Source organism: Ranitomeya variabilis, chromosome 5, assembly GCF_051348905.1.
Source record: "Ranitomeya variabilis isolate aRanVar5 chromosome 5, aRanVar5.hap1, whole genome shotgun sequence".
Classification (NCBI taxonomy): domain Eukaryota; kingdom Metazoa; phylum Chordata; class Amphibia; order Anura; family Dendrobatidae; genus Ranitomeya; species Ranitomeya variabilis.
In genome coordinates this window covers 125,412,468-125,425,822 of record NC_135236.1, presented here as the reverse complement: position 1 = coordinate 125,425,822, position 13,355 = coordinate 125,412,468, and the positions used below count along the sequence as shown (strand labels likewise).

The window sequence follows — 13,355 nt, the reverse complement described above, 5'->3', positions numbered from 1 at the left end:
ATCCTCATTTTCTTCTTCTTCCCTTTCTGTATCCAGATTGTCTACTTTTTCAAGACACTAATGGAAATCTTTAGGTGACCCCTTCAGCTACTTGTGAATATGATGTATAGAATATAAAGTTGAGCAAAAAGATTTGCATGGCTTTGTCCAGCATACAGTCCGATCCTCGATGCCACCTAGACCACTCTTCAATTCTGCACTCGACATCTTTGGCCAAAACCCTGGGTGCCTCAGTGTCATGATTTTGAATAAGGCTTTTCCACTAGGCCTCATATGACATAGTGACATGCATCATACCGTGTTGTACTGATATCAAAGGATCCGGTAACATCCATGTGTCTGGATACGCTCCGGCCACGTCGCTGAGGGGTGTTGAGCTGTGCTGCCCAGCGACATCCGTGTTGGATGTCGCTGGGCATTACAGGCATGCTTCCATTGGACTCTAATACTGCTAAGACTAAAATCCCTCCCAGCAGTTTTCTCAGTTCTCTCAGTGAGCTCATTAGTCTTAGATGATGAGTTTTCTGCTGGAGCCATGGGCCGGACTCCTTCCTATTTAAAGGGAACCAGTCATCTGAAATAACTTTACTAACTGCAGATATGGGGTCATTCTGTAGGTTTATAGCATTGTGAACCTGCGCGGCGCCAACAGTTAAACCCCCACTGCCAGGAAAAAAATAACTTATCCCCCCCGGCAGTGTTCAGGTTTCAGTCAAGGGGGCGGTGCCGGGCCGGGTTCGGTCAATGTTCTGTGTATATGGAGCGACCCCAGACGCAGGGCCGCGGGGTACTCGGTACCGGGCCTCTCTGTCTAAGTTCTGGGGTTGTCACAGTGGCTAGACCCGGTCCATGACCCTGCTAAGGGGCACCCAATGAAAGGTGTAGGTGGTGGTGCGTGGTGCAGTTCGCGGTGAATAACGAGGACACAGGGTTGCAGTCTCTTTACCTCTTTACTGAAGGCTTCAAGATCCTCAATCCGGAGTACGGTTAACAGGGCTGTCCGAGACCGGCCGGTCCGATGGCACCTCCAGAGTTCCCTTTGCAGGTGGAAATCTGTGCCTTCCTTCTAGCGCCTGTGTGTTGTAGTACTTCCCTGCTGAGCACCACGGGATAGTCCTCACAACTGTTGTGTCTGTTTCTGATGTTCTTTCCCACAACCTATGTCTGTTCTGATGTTCTTCTCCGTCCCCCAGATGATATGGCTAGGACGCACCCATATGACGGGTAGGCCTGGAGTTCTTCCGGGACCCTAGTGACGCCCCTCTCCCACAGTTGCCCCCTATGTCTGCTTAGGTGATTTAGGTGAGACAGCCAACCTATAATTAACTGTCCTGCCGTTGGTTTGAAGTAATGCTTGGAGCCCAATACTTCCTCGGCGTTCCGGCCATGGATGTAGTGCAGGCGCGGTTCCTTAATGTTCTCTCTTGTTCGCTAGGCCTCTGTCAGGATCCCACCCCTGACAGGGACCCTCCTGAATCTTCCCCTGCAACACCCTCTGACACAGGATGTTGCTTGGTTCCAACCCAGTCAGCTTCTGTCTAACTTTCTATCCAACCCCCAGTTTTACCAGATTGTGAGGAGTGGCCTAATACATAGTGCCCTTTGCTCCCCCTGGAGGCCAGACTATGAAGTGTATTGGTGTCTGTGATACCTGGTCAGGTGAACTCCTTAAGTACCATCAGACGTACCATCACTCCCCTTAGTGGCGGAGCATCAGTACTGCAACGACCAGGACTCTGGGGCGCTGCATATACAGCGTGGCAGCTGTAACCGCATCCCTGGCACTGACTGACAGCAGGCCCCTAATACCGAGCTGCTGTCACATCCCTATACAGGGGTTACAAGGTGAAGGTCAGAGTTCCCCTGATAATCGGAGTAGCTAGCGCAAATCAAGTCTATGAAAGCCTTGTTTAGAGCTTCCAGGTAACTACAGAGTCTTTTTACATGACCCGAGTAAATGCAAGAGACGCCATGGGTGCAGACACAGAAGTGAAGCCTGGTCAGGCTGCCATGGAAGACTGGACTGAACTTCAGACCTGGGCTGTCCAGTCATCAAGTCTAATATAATAGTTTTTATTTTGCACAATCACAAGTGACAGGATTCCTCAAGATTGCCGTCTTGACCTTTTGTGAACCTAAAATTGACCTGCAGTGCAGATCCCGCTTGCTCTTCAGAGCAGACCAAAACTTTTATATAGTTAATCAATAACATTTCATTATGTGGAAACGTTCACAAAACTTCTGCAGCTGCAGATTTTAGTGCAGAGTTACTGCTGAATTTATCACAGCGGAAAATGTGACATGATGCCCAAACTTCTCCAAATGACAAATCATACGTCTCATTTTTTTCCACTAGGTTTTATGTTACTTTCACTAAACGTTCTTTTTTTCTTTAAATAAATAACATACCGACACTTTGAGAGATGTTGGCCAACCCTCATCCAGTACAGGTCCCTGCTCTGGAAATGCCAGTTCATACTCCAAGGAAAATGTTATAGGCTTCACATAGTCTGCGGTATCCTAAAGAGGAAGGGTCAGATGTCAAAAGAAGACACAGAATAATATGTAGACATATAATAAAGATCTGTTTAATAGCAGTGATGTATGTAGACGTGAGCAATCTTCATAACAAAGATAAAATCAGTGCCCCTTTATGCTGCATCAGAGGCGTAGATAGGGGTTTAGCTCAGGGGGGGGTGAAACATCTGAGTGGGCCCCTAACCAGGTAACCCTGATTACAACTACAATGGCACACACCCTAATTGTGGGCATAGGGGAACCTCAGCAGATGACTATGGTATTACTGAAAATAAATCTCTATACAAAGACCAGCACTGATATTACCGCCACATGGTGCCCATATAGTGGTAGATACCAGTCCTGCAGAACATATAAGAGATTGCAGTACTGTAATGGATGGTGACTTAAAGCTGACATTCTTTCTGATGGAGTCATTCAGTTTCCCCGTCTTTGCCATCTTGCCCAGACCACCATGATGACTTCTCCAGCCTTGAACTGTCTGCAGAGGTTACAACAAAGACACATCTGACTTCTCACATTCCTAGTACTGTCCCCATCTATTCCTAACATGCACAAACTCCTCAACCTGGTGATACCTCAATGCTGTGCTGCTGCCGTGCTCATATTAATGCACCTGCCCTGTGTTACAATAACAACTCCTTTTACTGCCCCACATAATATTGGCCACAACTATGCCCCTTACATGCCTCCTTTGTGCTCTATAGATGGCAAAATTGCGCCTAGAAAATATTAATGCCCTGTGCAAGTGCCCTAGAAAACAGTGTCCACATTTAGTCCCTAGAAAGTAATAATGCCCCATGCGCACCTTTTGCAGTCACAATACCGAGTGCCCCTATAAAAATAATGCTTCTTAAGTGCCCACTTAGCATTTAATAATGCCCACTGAGTCCACCTATCTACAGCTCTCCTATACACAGTATGAGGGGCCCACAGCTTCCCTATATACAGTATGATGGGCCCACAGCTTCTCTATACACAGTATGATGGGCCAACAGAACCCCTATATACAGTATGATGACCGACAGCTTCCATATTCACAGTATGATGGACCCACAGCTCCTCTATACACAGTATAGTGGGCCCACAGCTTCTCCAAAACATAATATAATGACCCCCACAGAAGTCCAAACACTGTATAATAGCCTTCACAGTTTATATTAGTGTCTATAGTAATTCTCACACTGTATGATGGTCTCTAAACTGTATAATGGTCCTCTCATTGGCTATCACACTGTATAATGCCCCCACAGTAGTCCCCCGCACTTTATATTGCCTCCCACATATGCTCACCTAATCCAGGATCCTGATGAATACGGCTACTTTCACACTAGCGTCGTTTTGAATACGTCGCAATGCATCGTTTAGGAGAAAAAACGCATCCTGCAAAGTTGTCTGCAGGATGCATTTTTTCCCCATAGACTAACATTAGCGACGCATTGCGACGTATGGCCACACGTCGCAACCGTCGTGCGATGGTTGCGTCGTGTTTTGGCGGACCGTCGGCACAAAAAAACGCTACATGTAACATTTTTTTGCGCGTCGTGTCCGCCATTTTTGACCGCACATGTGCGGACGAAACTCCGCCCCCTTCTCCCCGGACCTTACAATGGGGCAGCGGAAGCGTCGTGAGACTGCTTCCGCTGCCCACGTCGGGCATTATTTTCACAACGCGCGTCGGCACGTTGGGCCGACGCATAGCGACGCCCGTGCCGACGGTAGTGTAAAAGCAGCCTACAACAGCAATGTGTGGGTGGACCAATGCAATGTCATTGTGCTGGCGCATGCAATTACGTCACCATGCAGGAACTCTGAAGTCCTGTGCATGCGCCGGGGCCTGGGCCAGTGCATCACCCTGAAATTCTGTAACCCGCAGGCCTAAAGCAACAAAAAGGAGAGCAGAAGTACATGTCACCCAGTATTACCGCAGAGCTTAAAGGGGTGGTCCCAAGTCAAACTAAATTTCATTCTAAATCCCTATTTATTGCTGTAATCTAGGTTATTTTCGAATATACTTGTATTAAAAATTCCCTAGCGTTACTGCTATTCAATATTTTTTCCTATATCTGGTGTGATGACACTTTGTTTGAGAATATCAGTGCTTGCTGGAATGAAGTGTCATCAGAGCAGGGGGCACAGACAGCCTCTGCCCCAACCCTATTCAGGGGCCGTGCTCATCCCCGCTGTGTCCCTCCCTGCGAGCTGTACACAGTGACAGTGTCAGCTTTGTTGTCAGCTCAGATCAATGGTCAACGGACGTCAGAGCGGTGTCAGAGCTCTCGGCATGCAGGAGATCTGTGACATCACCAGCGGGGACGGCACCAGTCTCCTGCATGCCGGATATTCTGACACCGCTCTTTTGCCGTGCACAGCTCACAGTCGAGGGACACAGCAGGGACAAGCGTCACTGATAACACTTCATTTCAGGGAAAGGGCAAGAGCTGTGGCAGTGACTGCAGCCTCTGCTTGCTCTGATGATGCTTCGTTTGAGTATCCCAATATGCACTTGCAGCGCCCCAGGTTCCTGGTCATTGCAGTAATATCATTCTCCTCTGGGGGGAGTGATGTTACGTTTGGAGGCAATAAAAGAGATCTCTTTACCAGGTACCACAAACATATAACACATTTCATACTCCAATCCACCAGGGGGAGCTATGCACCTATTTATTAGGGCACTCTTCACACTTAGGTAAAACTGGTGGCCTAGATAGGAAGTTAGGCAGTTGCTGGCTGAGCTACGGCTCAGGTAGTTGGTCCCTGACAGGGGTGGGATCCTGTCAGAGGCTGAGACAGAAGGCCACGGAGCTGAGCCTGCCCCACGTGCGGCAGTTCCTAAGAAAGGACACGAACAGAGAACTGTATTGTAGAGAGTGAGAAAGAAGTCATAGCAAAAGGAGTGGAAACCAGAAGGAGTTCTGCCCTGCACAGGCTGCCTCCTTGTGAGGCGCAGGATTCGGTAGCCGGACCACCGAGGGAACAACAGTCCTTTATGCCTTTCTCCAGAGACCGGCAGGACAGCTAATTTCACGTTACTGATCTCCCCCATACCCAGGAGGCCAGGTGGCACCCATGAGAGGTTGGGGCGTGCTTGAGTCCCTGTAAAAAGCCTCAGGCCACCGGTCATACTGGTTTGTCCTATCCATCAGGGGGACAGAGAGAGAGACATAACATCTAGAACATCTACAACAGTTGTGAGGACCTTATGAGAGGCTGAGCAATAAGGTACTACAAGACCCAGGCGCGAGAGTAAGCCTACTGATTTCCACCTGGATCAGGGGACTCTGGATTTGCCTCCAAACCGGCCGGTTTCTGCCTGCCCTGTGATCTGGTGCTCTGGACTGTGGATGCTGAAGTCTTCAGTAAAAAGGTAAAGAGACTGCAACCTTGTGTCCTCATTCTTCACTGCGCCTCTCACCATCCACCATCTACACACTGGGAAGCCCTGGGGATACACTTCACCTGTGGGAAGGTATACCATCTAGCTGCCATAACATCACCCCAGCGGACCCCTTAAAGCAGTGTCGGTCACCCTGACCGAATACCACAGGTGGCATCACGAACATTTCCCCTTTAAAGACCTTTCCCTTTTACTACGGACGTCCCTAGGCCTACGGACCGGGTCAGCCACCGTGACATCCCCCCGAGAACCGAAGGACCCGGTACAAGTACCCCTAGCCCTACACGGGGGCGATCCACACTGAGATTCTCAAATAGAGCGTCATCACACATGAAATAGGAAAAAAATAGAATAACAGTTAGACAGTGTAGTTAGGGAAGGATAAGGAATTCTAAATACAAATATATTAGAATATATCTTAGATTATGGCACGAAATAGATGGGGATTTAGAATGAAAATTAGTTTTACGCCCGACTACCCCTTTAACTATGGCATGCTGCATATGCTGATGCAGTTAGGAGTGTTGTAAGCTGCGGGTAGAGCCCTTGGAGCGAGGGGCCCTGGGTGACTGTACCCTCTGCCACATAGTAACTACGCTACTGGTGCCCCTGTAAATAATAATTCTTAAGTGTTTGCTTAACATTTAATACACAGGTCTGCAAGGGTCAAACATTTTGAAAAGTAAGAATTGATTTTTATATACTTTCGATTGCTGAACTCAGTAAAAATATTGAAAAAAATCCATCATGTACAGTTTTTTCACAAACACTGACTCTATAGGTTTTTTCTGGCACCCCACTTTGACTCCTTTGTGTGACCTCTAGTGGATGATTTTGGTGTCATTAGATTGGTTAGAAGCTAGTGAACACTGTGATGTGATTAGCAGCTGTGCACAGAAAAGATTTGGACCTTCCTAAACACTCTGCAGAACTTTTACACTGTATAATAAATAAAAAGAACCTGCTAGCTCTTGGAACCTGTTTTTCATGATACCGAAAGAGATAAAAGGAATTGCTTACATACTTTTCTCAAGTTTCTTTGCTCTAGAGTATTTCAGTGATGTTTCTGGGCTGAAGGAAAATGTAACATTGAGTACAATGTGAGTGAATGGAGACTCTTTGTTGCTGCATCCAACAAACAGTCTGAAAGCTGTGCTACTGCACAATGGCAGCAAGCATGCTGCAGTGCCTGTAGTGAATTCTGTGCACTGGAAGGAAAGCCATGAGAATTTCAACTTTATTTTCAAGAGGATCAAGGATGGTCAATATGTGGTGATCTGAAAATTCTGTCTTTGCTCCTGTGGCGGCAAGTTGGATACACGAAGTACCCAGGGATGGACAGGGAGTGAAATTCAGCACCGGCATTTGAAAGCACATAGGCCAATATTATTCCTCCCCTGATGCTCTGCCTCAACTGCACTCTGAGGATGCTGACACTGTTAACAGCATAGCAGACAATGCAGCCCACGACTGGACCAGCGCATCTGGCATTTGCCAGAATTGCCAGATAGCCAGTCCGGCCCCGGAAGTACCCATGCTTTTTATGTGAATGGGACAGCCAGTGTAGGACTCATCACTGGAGCCAAAAAAGTTGGCCAATGACAGTATCTTTGCAACATGGGACTCGAGAACATTGCTGCAGAAAGCTTAGTTGATCTCACTAAAGTTCTGCCTCCACTCCACATTTAGCTTGGTCTGATGAAGCAGTTTGTGAAAGCTCTACCGAAAGAAGGAGAGACTTAAGTATCTGTATACCAAGGTTCAGAGACTGTCCGAAGCAAAGTTGAAGGAAAGCATTTTTGTGGGTCTAGACATTTGGAAACTCATGAAGGACAAAGTGTCCGAAACTAAAATGAAAGTGGCTGAGAAAAGGGCTTGGGATTCTTTAAAAGAAGTCGTGAAGAAACTTCTAGGTAACAACAAAGATCCAATCAAGATTTTTCTTGTTTATCTCACGTGTATGTAATTTCACGCGCGTTTTGTGCAAAATCCATACATGATGGTTAAAAAATAGCAGTGCTTTTTGAAATTAGGGCATAAGAAAACATAAGAATCAGTCATGGCATTTGAACAATTTTCATAAACCCAAATTTTGCACACCTGTGTATAAGTAGTATTCGGCACTCCGAAACTGTGAAGAGGTGCTCGAGTAGGGTTCCCATCCATGATAGAAAGAATAAATGGAACTTCTCAATCAAGAGAGGTATGCAACAAGAATGACATTTTATTCACATTGGATTATGAATAAAATGTCATCCTTGTTGCAGACCTCTCTTGAGTTCCGAGTTCTACTTATATTAACATTTAATTATTTCCCCTGAGTCCCCCTCATATACAGTAATAATGGCCCCAGTATCACTCATGTGAGCAGGTGGTCATGTTACTGCAGGTACGCAACATGCAATCATGTGTCAACTACATTTTTTTGGCTTCTTTCAATTGCCTTCTATTAAAAGACGCCAAACTTATCTAGATAGATTGCACATTTTTATCCCAAACCTGGACAACCTCTTTAAAGGGGACCTGACAGGTGATACATGCTTCCCAAACCATGTTCAGCATGTTCCTGCCACTGCCTGTAGTATGTCAGCCATGTGTGTTTAGCTCTGCAACGCTGCTGCTGTTTCAGAGAAAAACATACTTTACCTAGGTGTCGGGGACCAAGCCGCGCTTTTGACTAGTCATACAGGCGGGTCCCCAGCGGCTTCTCCCCGCCCGCTGACAGTGACTGACAAGCCTCTGCCCACGTCTGTGTATTATTCAGATGTGTAGAACAATTCATTGTTCTTGATTTAATGGGGTAAGTGGGGTCTCCCTCCTCAGGTTAAAAATAAAATCTGTAGAAAAAAATCCATTTCTGGAGATGTCTGTGAACACTTACTTATGCAGCTTCTCAGAATTAGGACATGTAAATACATTTAGTTTATTGATCAAAGTAACCCAAAATAATGTCAATGTTACAGCACATAGAAAGGTTCACACTTACCAGAACATGGAAATTGAGCTGCTGGCACTGGACGTGTCCACTTGTGGCTCTGATGGTCTTGACGAAATGCTTGTCTCCTCCAATGTCATCAATCACAGCACGAGGAGTGTATCTCTTCTCATCAATCGTCACATTGTATTTAATGGCTGGAAGTACATAAAAAGCAATAGTTGTATAACGATATCGTGAGACATACAAATACTTTGTCCGTATTGTATTCCACAAGAGATATTAGAAATGGACACTAAATAGATATTGGGTTTAAAGCAAGAAAACTTCACTGACCCACACTTTGTCCTTGGAACTGTGGAGCTTTGAACCCTGGCGAGAAGCAGACAAATGCCGACATACATGTGGCCTCCCGTCCATTTCTGCGACATTCTTTGCTAAAAATGTTGATCTTAGGTGGCTCAAACCTGATGGTTGCATTGATTTGAATAACGCTGCGAGTCCTGAACAACACACATAAAAAATCAGAAATTACTACTTTTTACATTACATTTTTGTCAACCCTTTTAACAAAAAAACAATACGTGCTGATTTATTTTTATAATATAAATTATAGGCGGTCAGATTTCCAAATCACTGAACATTATGAGTTTGTGCTGACTCTTTTAGAGTTTACACTTAGTCATAATTTATTCTTATTTAATGAACAGTATTACCACCAGTTTAAAGGGAACCTGTCACCCCCAAAATCGAAGGTGAGCTAAGCCCACCAGCATCAGGGGCTTATCTACAGCATTCTGTAATTCTCTAGATAAGCCCCCGATGTATCCTGAAAGATGAGAAAAAGAGGTTAGATTATACTCACCTGGGGGCGCGGTCCAATCCGATGGGCGTCGCGGTCCGGGTCCGGCACCTCCCATCTTCATACAATGACGTCCTCTTCTTGTCTTCAGGCTGCGGCTCCGGCGCAGGCGTACTTTGTCTGACCTGTTGAGGGCAGAGCAAAGTACTGCAGTGCGCAGGCACCGGGCCTCTCTGACCTTTCCCAGCACCTGCGCACTGCAGTACTTTGCTCTGCCCTCAACAGGTCAGACAAAGTACGCCTGCGCCGGAGCCACAGTGTGAATACAAGAAGAGGACGTCATCGTAAGAAGATGGGAGGCCCTGGACCGGACCGCGATGCCCACCGGACCAGAACCGCAGCGGGACCGCCCCTGGGTGAGTATAATCTAACCTCTTTTTCTCATCTCTTCATACGGTGGAATCGTATTAGAAATATCGTTATCTGAATATCACCAAGATAGGCCTATGTTTTACTTATGAGATTCACAAGGATGCCACCTCCTTCATGGATCATAAGATTTCTAAGTCAGGCGTTGTCTATTTGTTTGTATTATTACAGTGTATCTGTTTGATTCTCTGATATATTTATCATTATCTATCTATCTATCTATCTATCTATCTATCTATCTCTCTTGCTCTCTCTCTCGGGAGGGTATGATTTTCATTAATTGGTGAAGGTTGAACTAGTTTTTGTGATTGTCATAAACATAGGTACTGTATATAATGTATGTCTATAATTTTATCTCCATTACTAATGGTAGTTTAAAAAAGTTTTAACATAACTATCCTTATTATTGAGACTCAGACTGGCCCACGGGGGAACAGGTGAATTCCCTGGTGGGCCCCTCTGCAGGAGTCAACCTCTCAACTGCTCTCATGAGCAGTGTTTTGCATAATACACCATGTGCGGAAAAGGACGGCATCTCGTCATTCATGTAACAATTCAGTTATTATTGTATAGAATCACAGGTAAATTTGTGAACAAGAGTCAGATATTACAAGTAGTACAACAGTGGGCTTTCAGAATCAATGTCACTGGTGGCCCACTGGCACACCGGTCCGACACTGTCACCAGGCCATGTGACTGGAGTGCTCCAATATGTGACAATCACTATTTCTTAATAATTACTGATATGAAGATGTAATAGACATCACAGCAGTTATTGGTGTATGATTAGCATAGGATAGCATTGGGATCTGACTACACGTAGGCTATATTTATATACATAATGCAGGTCCCTAAACATAATCTATGTTTCTTACCAGACAGTCTTTAAGGACCCTATAGGGCAGTGATCCCCAACTCCAGTCCTGAAAATCCACCGACACATCATGTTTTCATGACTTCCTTAGTATTGTACAAGTGATAATTCCATCATCTGTACAATAGTTAGGGAATTCTGAAAAAATGATCTGTCGGTGGCTCTCAAGGACTCAAGGATATATAGAGGGATGGTTATACGATCCACTATTGGGTTTACAGTGTATACATCCTTGCCAATTTTGTAATTACACGATTAGGTAACAATCAGCTATAAGTCAGAGTTTTACATGAATTGTCCAGACCGTGATACATTACTATAAACAAATCTATAGTTATCCTAGTAAGGTACATATACATAAGACGTAGGATGAATATTTTTCTGGTTAAGGATATTTATTTCTATGCAAATGAGACTCTTATTTATAAATTCAATCACCAGCTACCGGGAATTAAAGTATAAAGGATGACCTTCCCCAATTTGGGCAGATGCGTCCAGACAGTGAGTTAGGATGGTTGTAGTATAGAAATTAGAAAAATGTTTGAAAGCCATTTAATGGCAATGCTACTTTTTTGTACAGTATTGCAATTTTGTTGATTTGATAACTTATTTATTTGGTGTTTGTTCAGTCTATTTTATTTTTTTTGCTTCTAATAATAAATGATTAAAAGTCATATTTTATTGAGTCCTTGTAGTTTCAGTGCATTGCTCTTTAGTACAATTGGACTGAGTTATCATTATCAGTACAATGATTTCTTGTATATCTGAATATAATGATTAGTAATCTCATCCGTGGTGACCACCGGTAATAAAAATGTTACAATTTGCCTCCATCGTGCTGTCAAGGGGTTGGAGGCAATTCATTAGTAGACTCCTTCTCACCCCAGGTCCCCTATCAGAGGAATGGTCTGATTTGTTGGCAGGTCCATCACTGACTTAGAAGCAAAAGGAATAAGTAAAAGTAAACTAAGAACATATTTAGGCCTCACACAGCTATATATCTACCTACAGGATGTCCTTACCAAAGCAAAACTGCATTTCCCATGGAACCCACTGCCAGATCCACCAGTCCGTCCTCATTCATATCCATCTCACAATGAATATTGCAGCCAAAATATTCAAGTTTGGAGGGCAGGTCTGCAGCAGCAATGCGCTAGGGTGAAGGAACATAGCAAACATGAGTAGAGCAGTGGAAATGCTGCAACATTTTTGAGAAAATATACTTTTAAATAGCAGCCTTGGGCAATGTGAGCAGTACAACTAATCCAAAATGTAGGTTTATCACTGCCACATTCCCTAGACCAGTGTTCCTCAACTCTGGTCATCAAGAGCTACCCACAGGTCATGTTTTCAGGATTTCCTCAGTATTGCACAGGTGATGGAATTGCTGCCTGTTCAGTTGACGCATTATTCGGGTGATGTGGTCACTATTCTGTCCTGGCCATCGCCAACACAGGGAACAGCTGATGGGCACCAATCAGACATTGATGACCTATTCTACGGATAGGCCATCAATGTTAATGTCCTGGACAACCCCTTTAATCAGCTAACAGCTTCCCTTTAATATTACAGTATTTTTTTGTTATTTTGGCATTGTGGTAATTACTATCCATAAACTAAACTTAAGGCTCCCATACACATGGGTCATCAGAATAATGAAATAAGAAAACTGTAAAACATCTTTTAGTTCTCACCTGTTTATATCTTTTCAAAATATTCTTCTTAAATCCATGAAATATGTAAATTGCTCCTTTGTGATCATCTTCAAGAGGCGCCCCAACAACCACATCATTGAAGGAATCCTGGTTAAGATCTGGCACTGCAGCTATGGCATATCCAAACCGAGCGTTCTGTGAGCTGTCGATGTCCTGAAGAACGCCATCGGGAACAAAGTGCTTCTGGAACAAGAGAAGAATGCCGGAGCTAGAATAGGCTACCAGGTGTAATTCCATAGCAGAACTATATAGAAAATGAGCCAGACCAGTAAGGAGACCAAGAGCTTACTTTTCAACCTTAGTGCTGTTGGTAAATTGTTATTAGATTAAATTAGCGTAGACATGTTTATCTGCATTCAGTGCATTTAGGTGCTGTGGTGGCCCCTGGTTTGCACACTGCTAAGGGACCTCAATATAATACATATGCCACTTTATCATATCAATGCTCATAAGAACAAAAGGTAAAAAGCAGCCTAACTACTTTGCCAGGAGCTTATCTCCAGGAGAACAATGTGATCGGCCGTCCGACATCTCGCTCGACAATTAGTTGGCCGGCTCTCCCATACACATTAAAGTGTCAGCTGAACCCATCAATAATGATGGCATTAGGCTAATCTGTATAAAGAGCTGGGTTTTAAATTTTCCATAAAAGGCATGTTTTATGG

General features: G+C 44.5%; 1 protein-coding gene across 3 annotated transcripts in view; it reads right to left on the bottom strand.

The window, feature by feature from the left end:
* ITGA11 (integrin subunit alpha 11) overlaps positions 1-13,355 on the bottom strand; it is a 246,562-nt gene that overhangs the window by 61,209 nt on the left and 171,998 nt on the right. For all 3 annotated transcript variants that reach the window (XM_077263233.1, XM_077263235.1, XM_077263236.1), the window contains 5 exons: positions 12,670-12,873; positions 11,998-12,128; positions 9,207-9,373; positions 8,922-9,067; positions 2,410-2,520 (listed from right to left, as the gene is read on the bottom strand). In XM_077263233.1, coding sequence (XP_077119348.1) covers positions 2,410-2,520; positions 8,922-9,067; positions 9,207-9,373; positions 11,998-12,128; positions 12,670-12,873 — 759 coding nt within the window. The remainder of the gene's footprint in view (positions 1-2,409; positions 2,521-8,921; positions 9,068-9,206; positions 9,374-11,997; positions 12,129-12,669; positions 12,874-13,355) is intronic.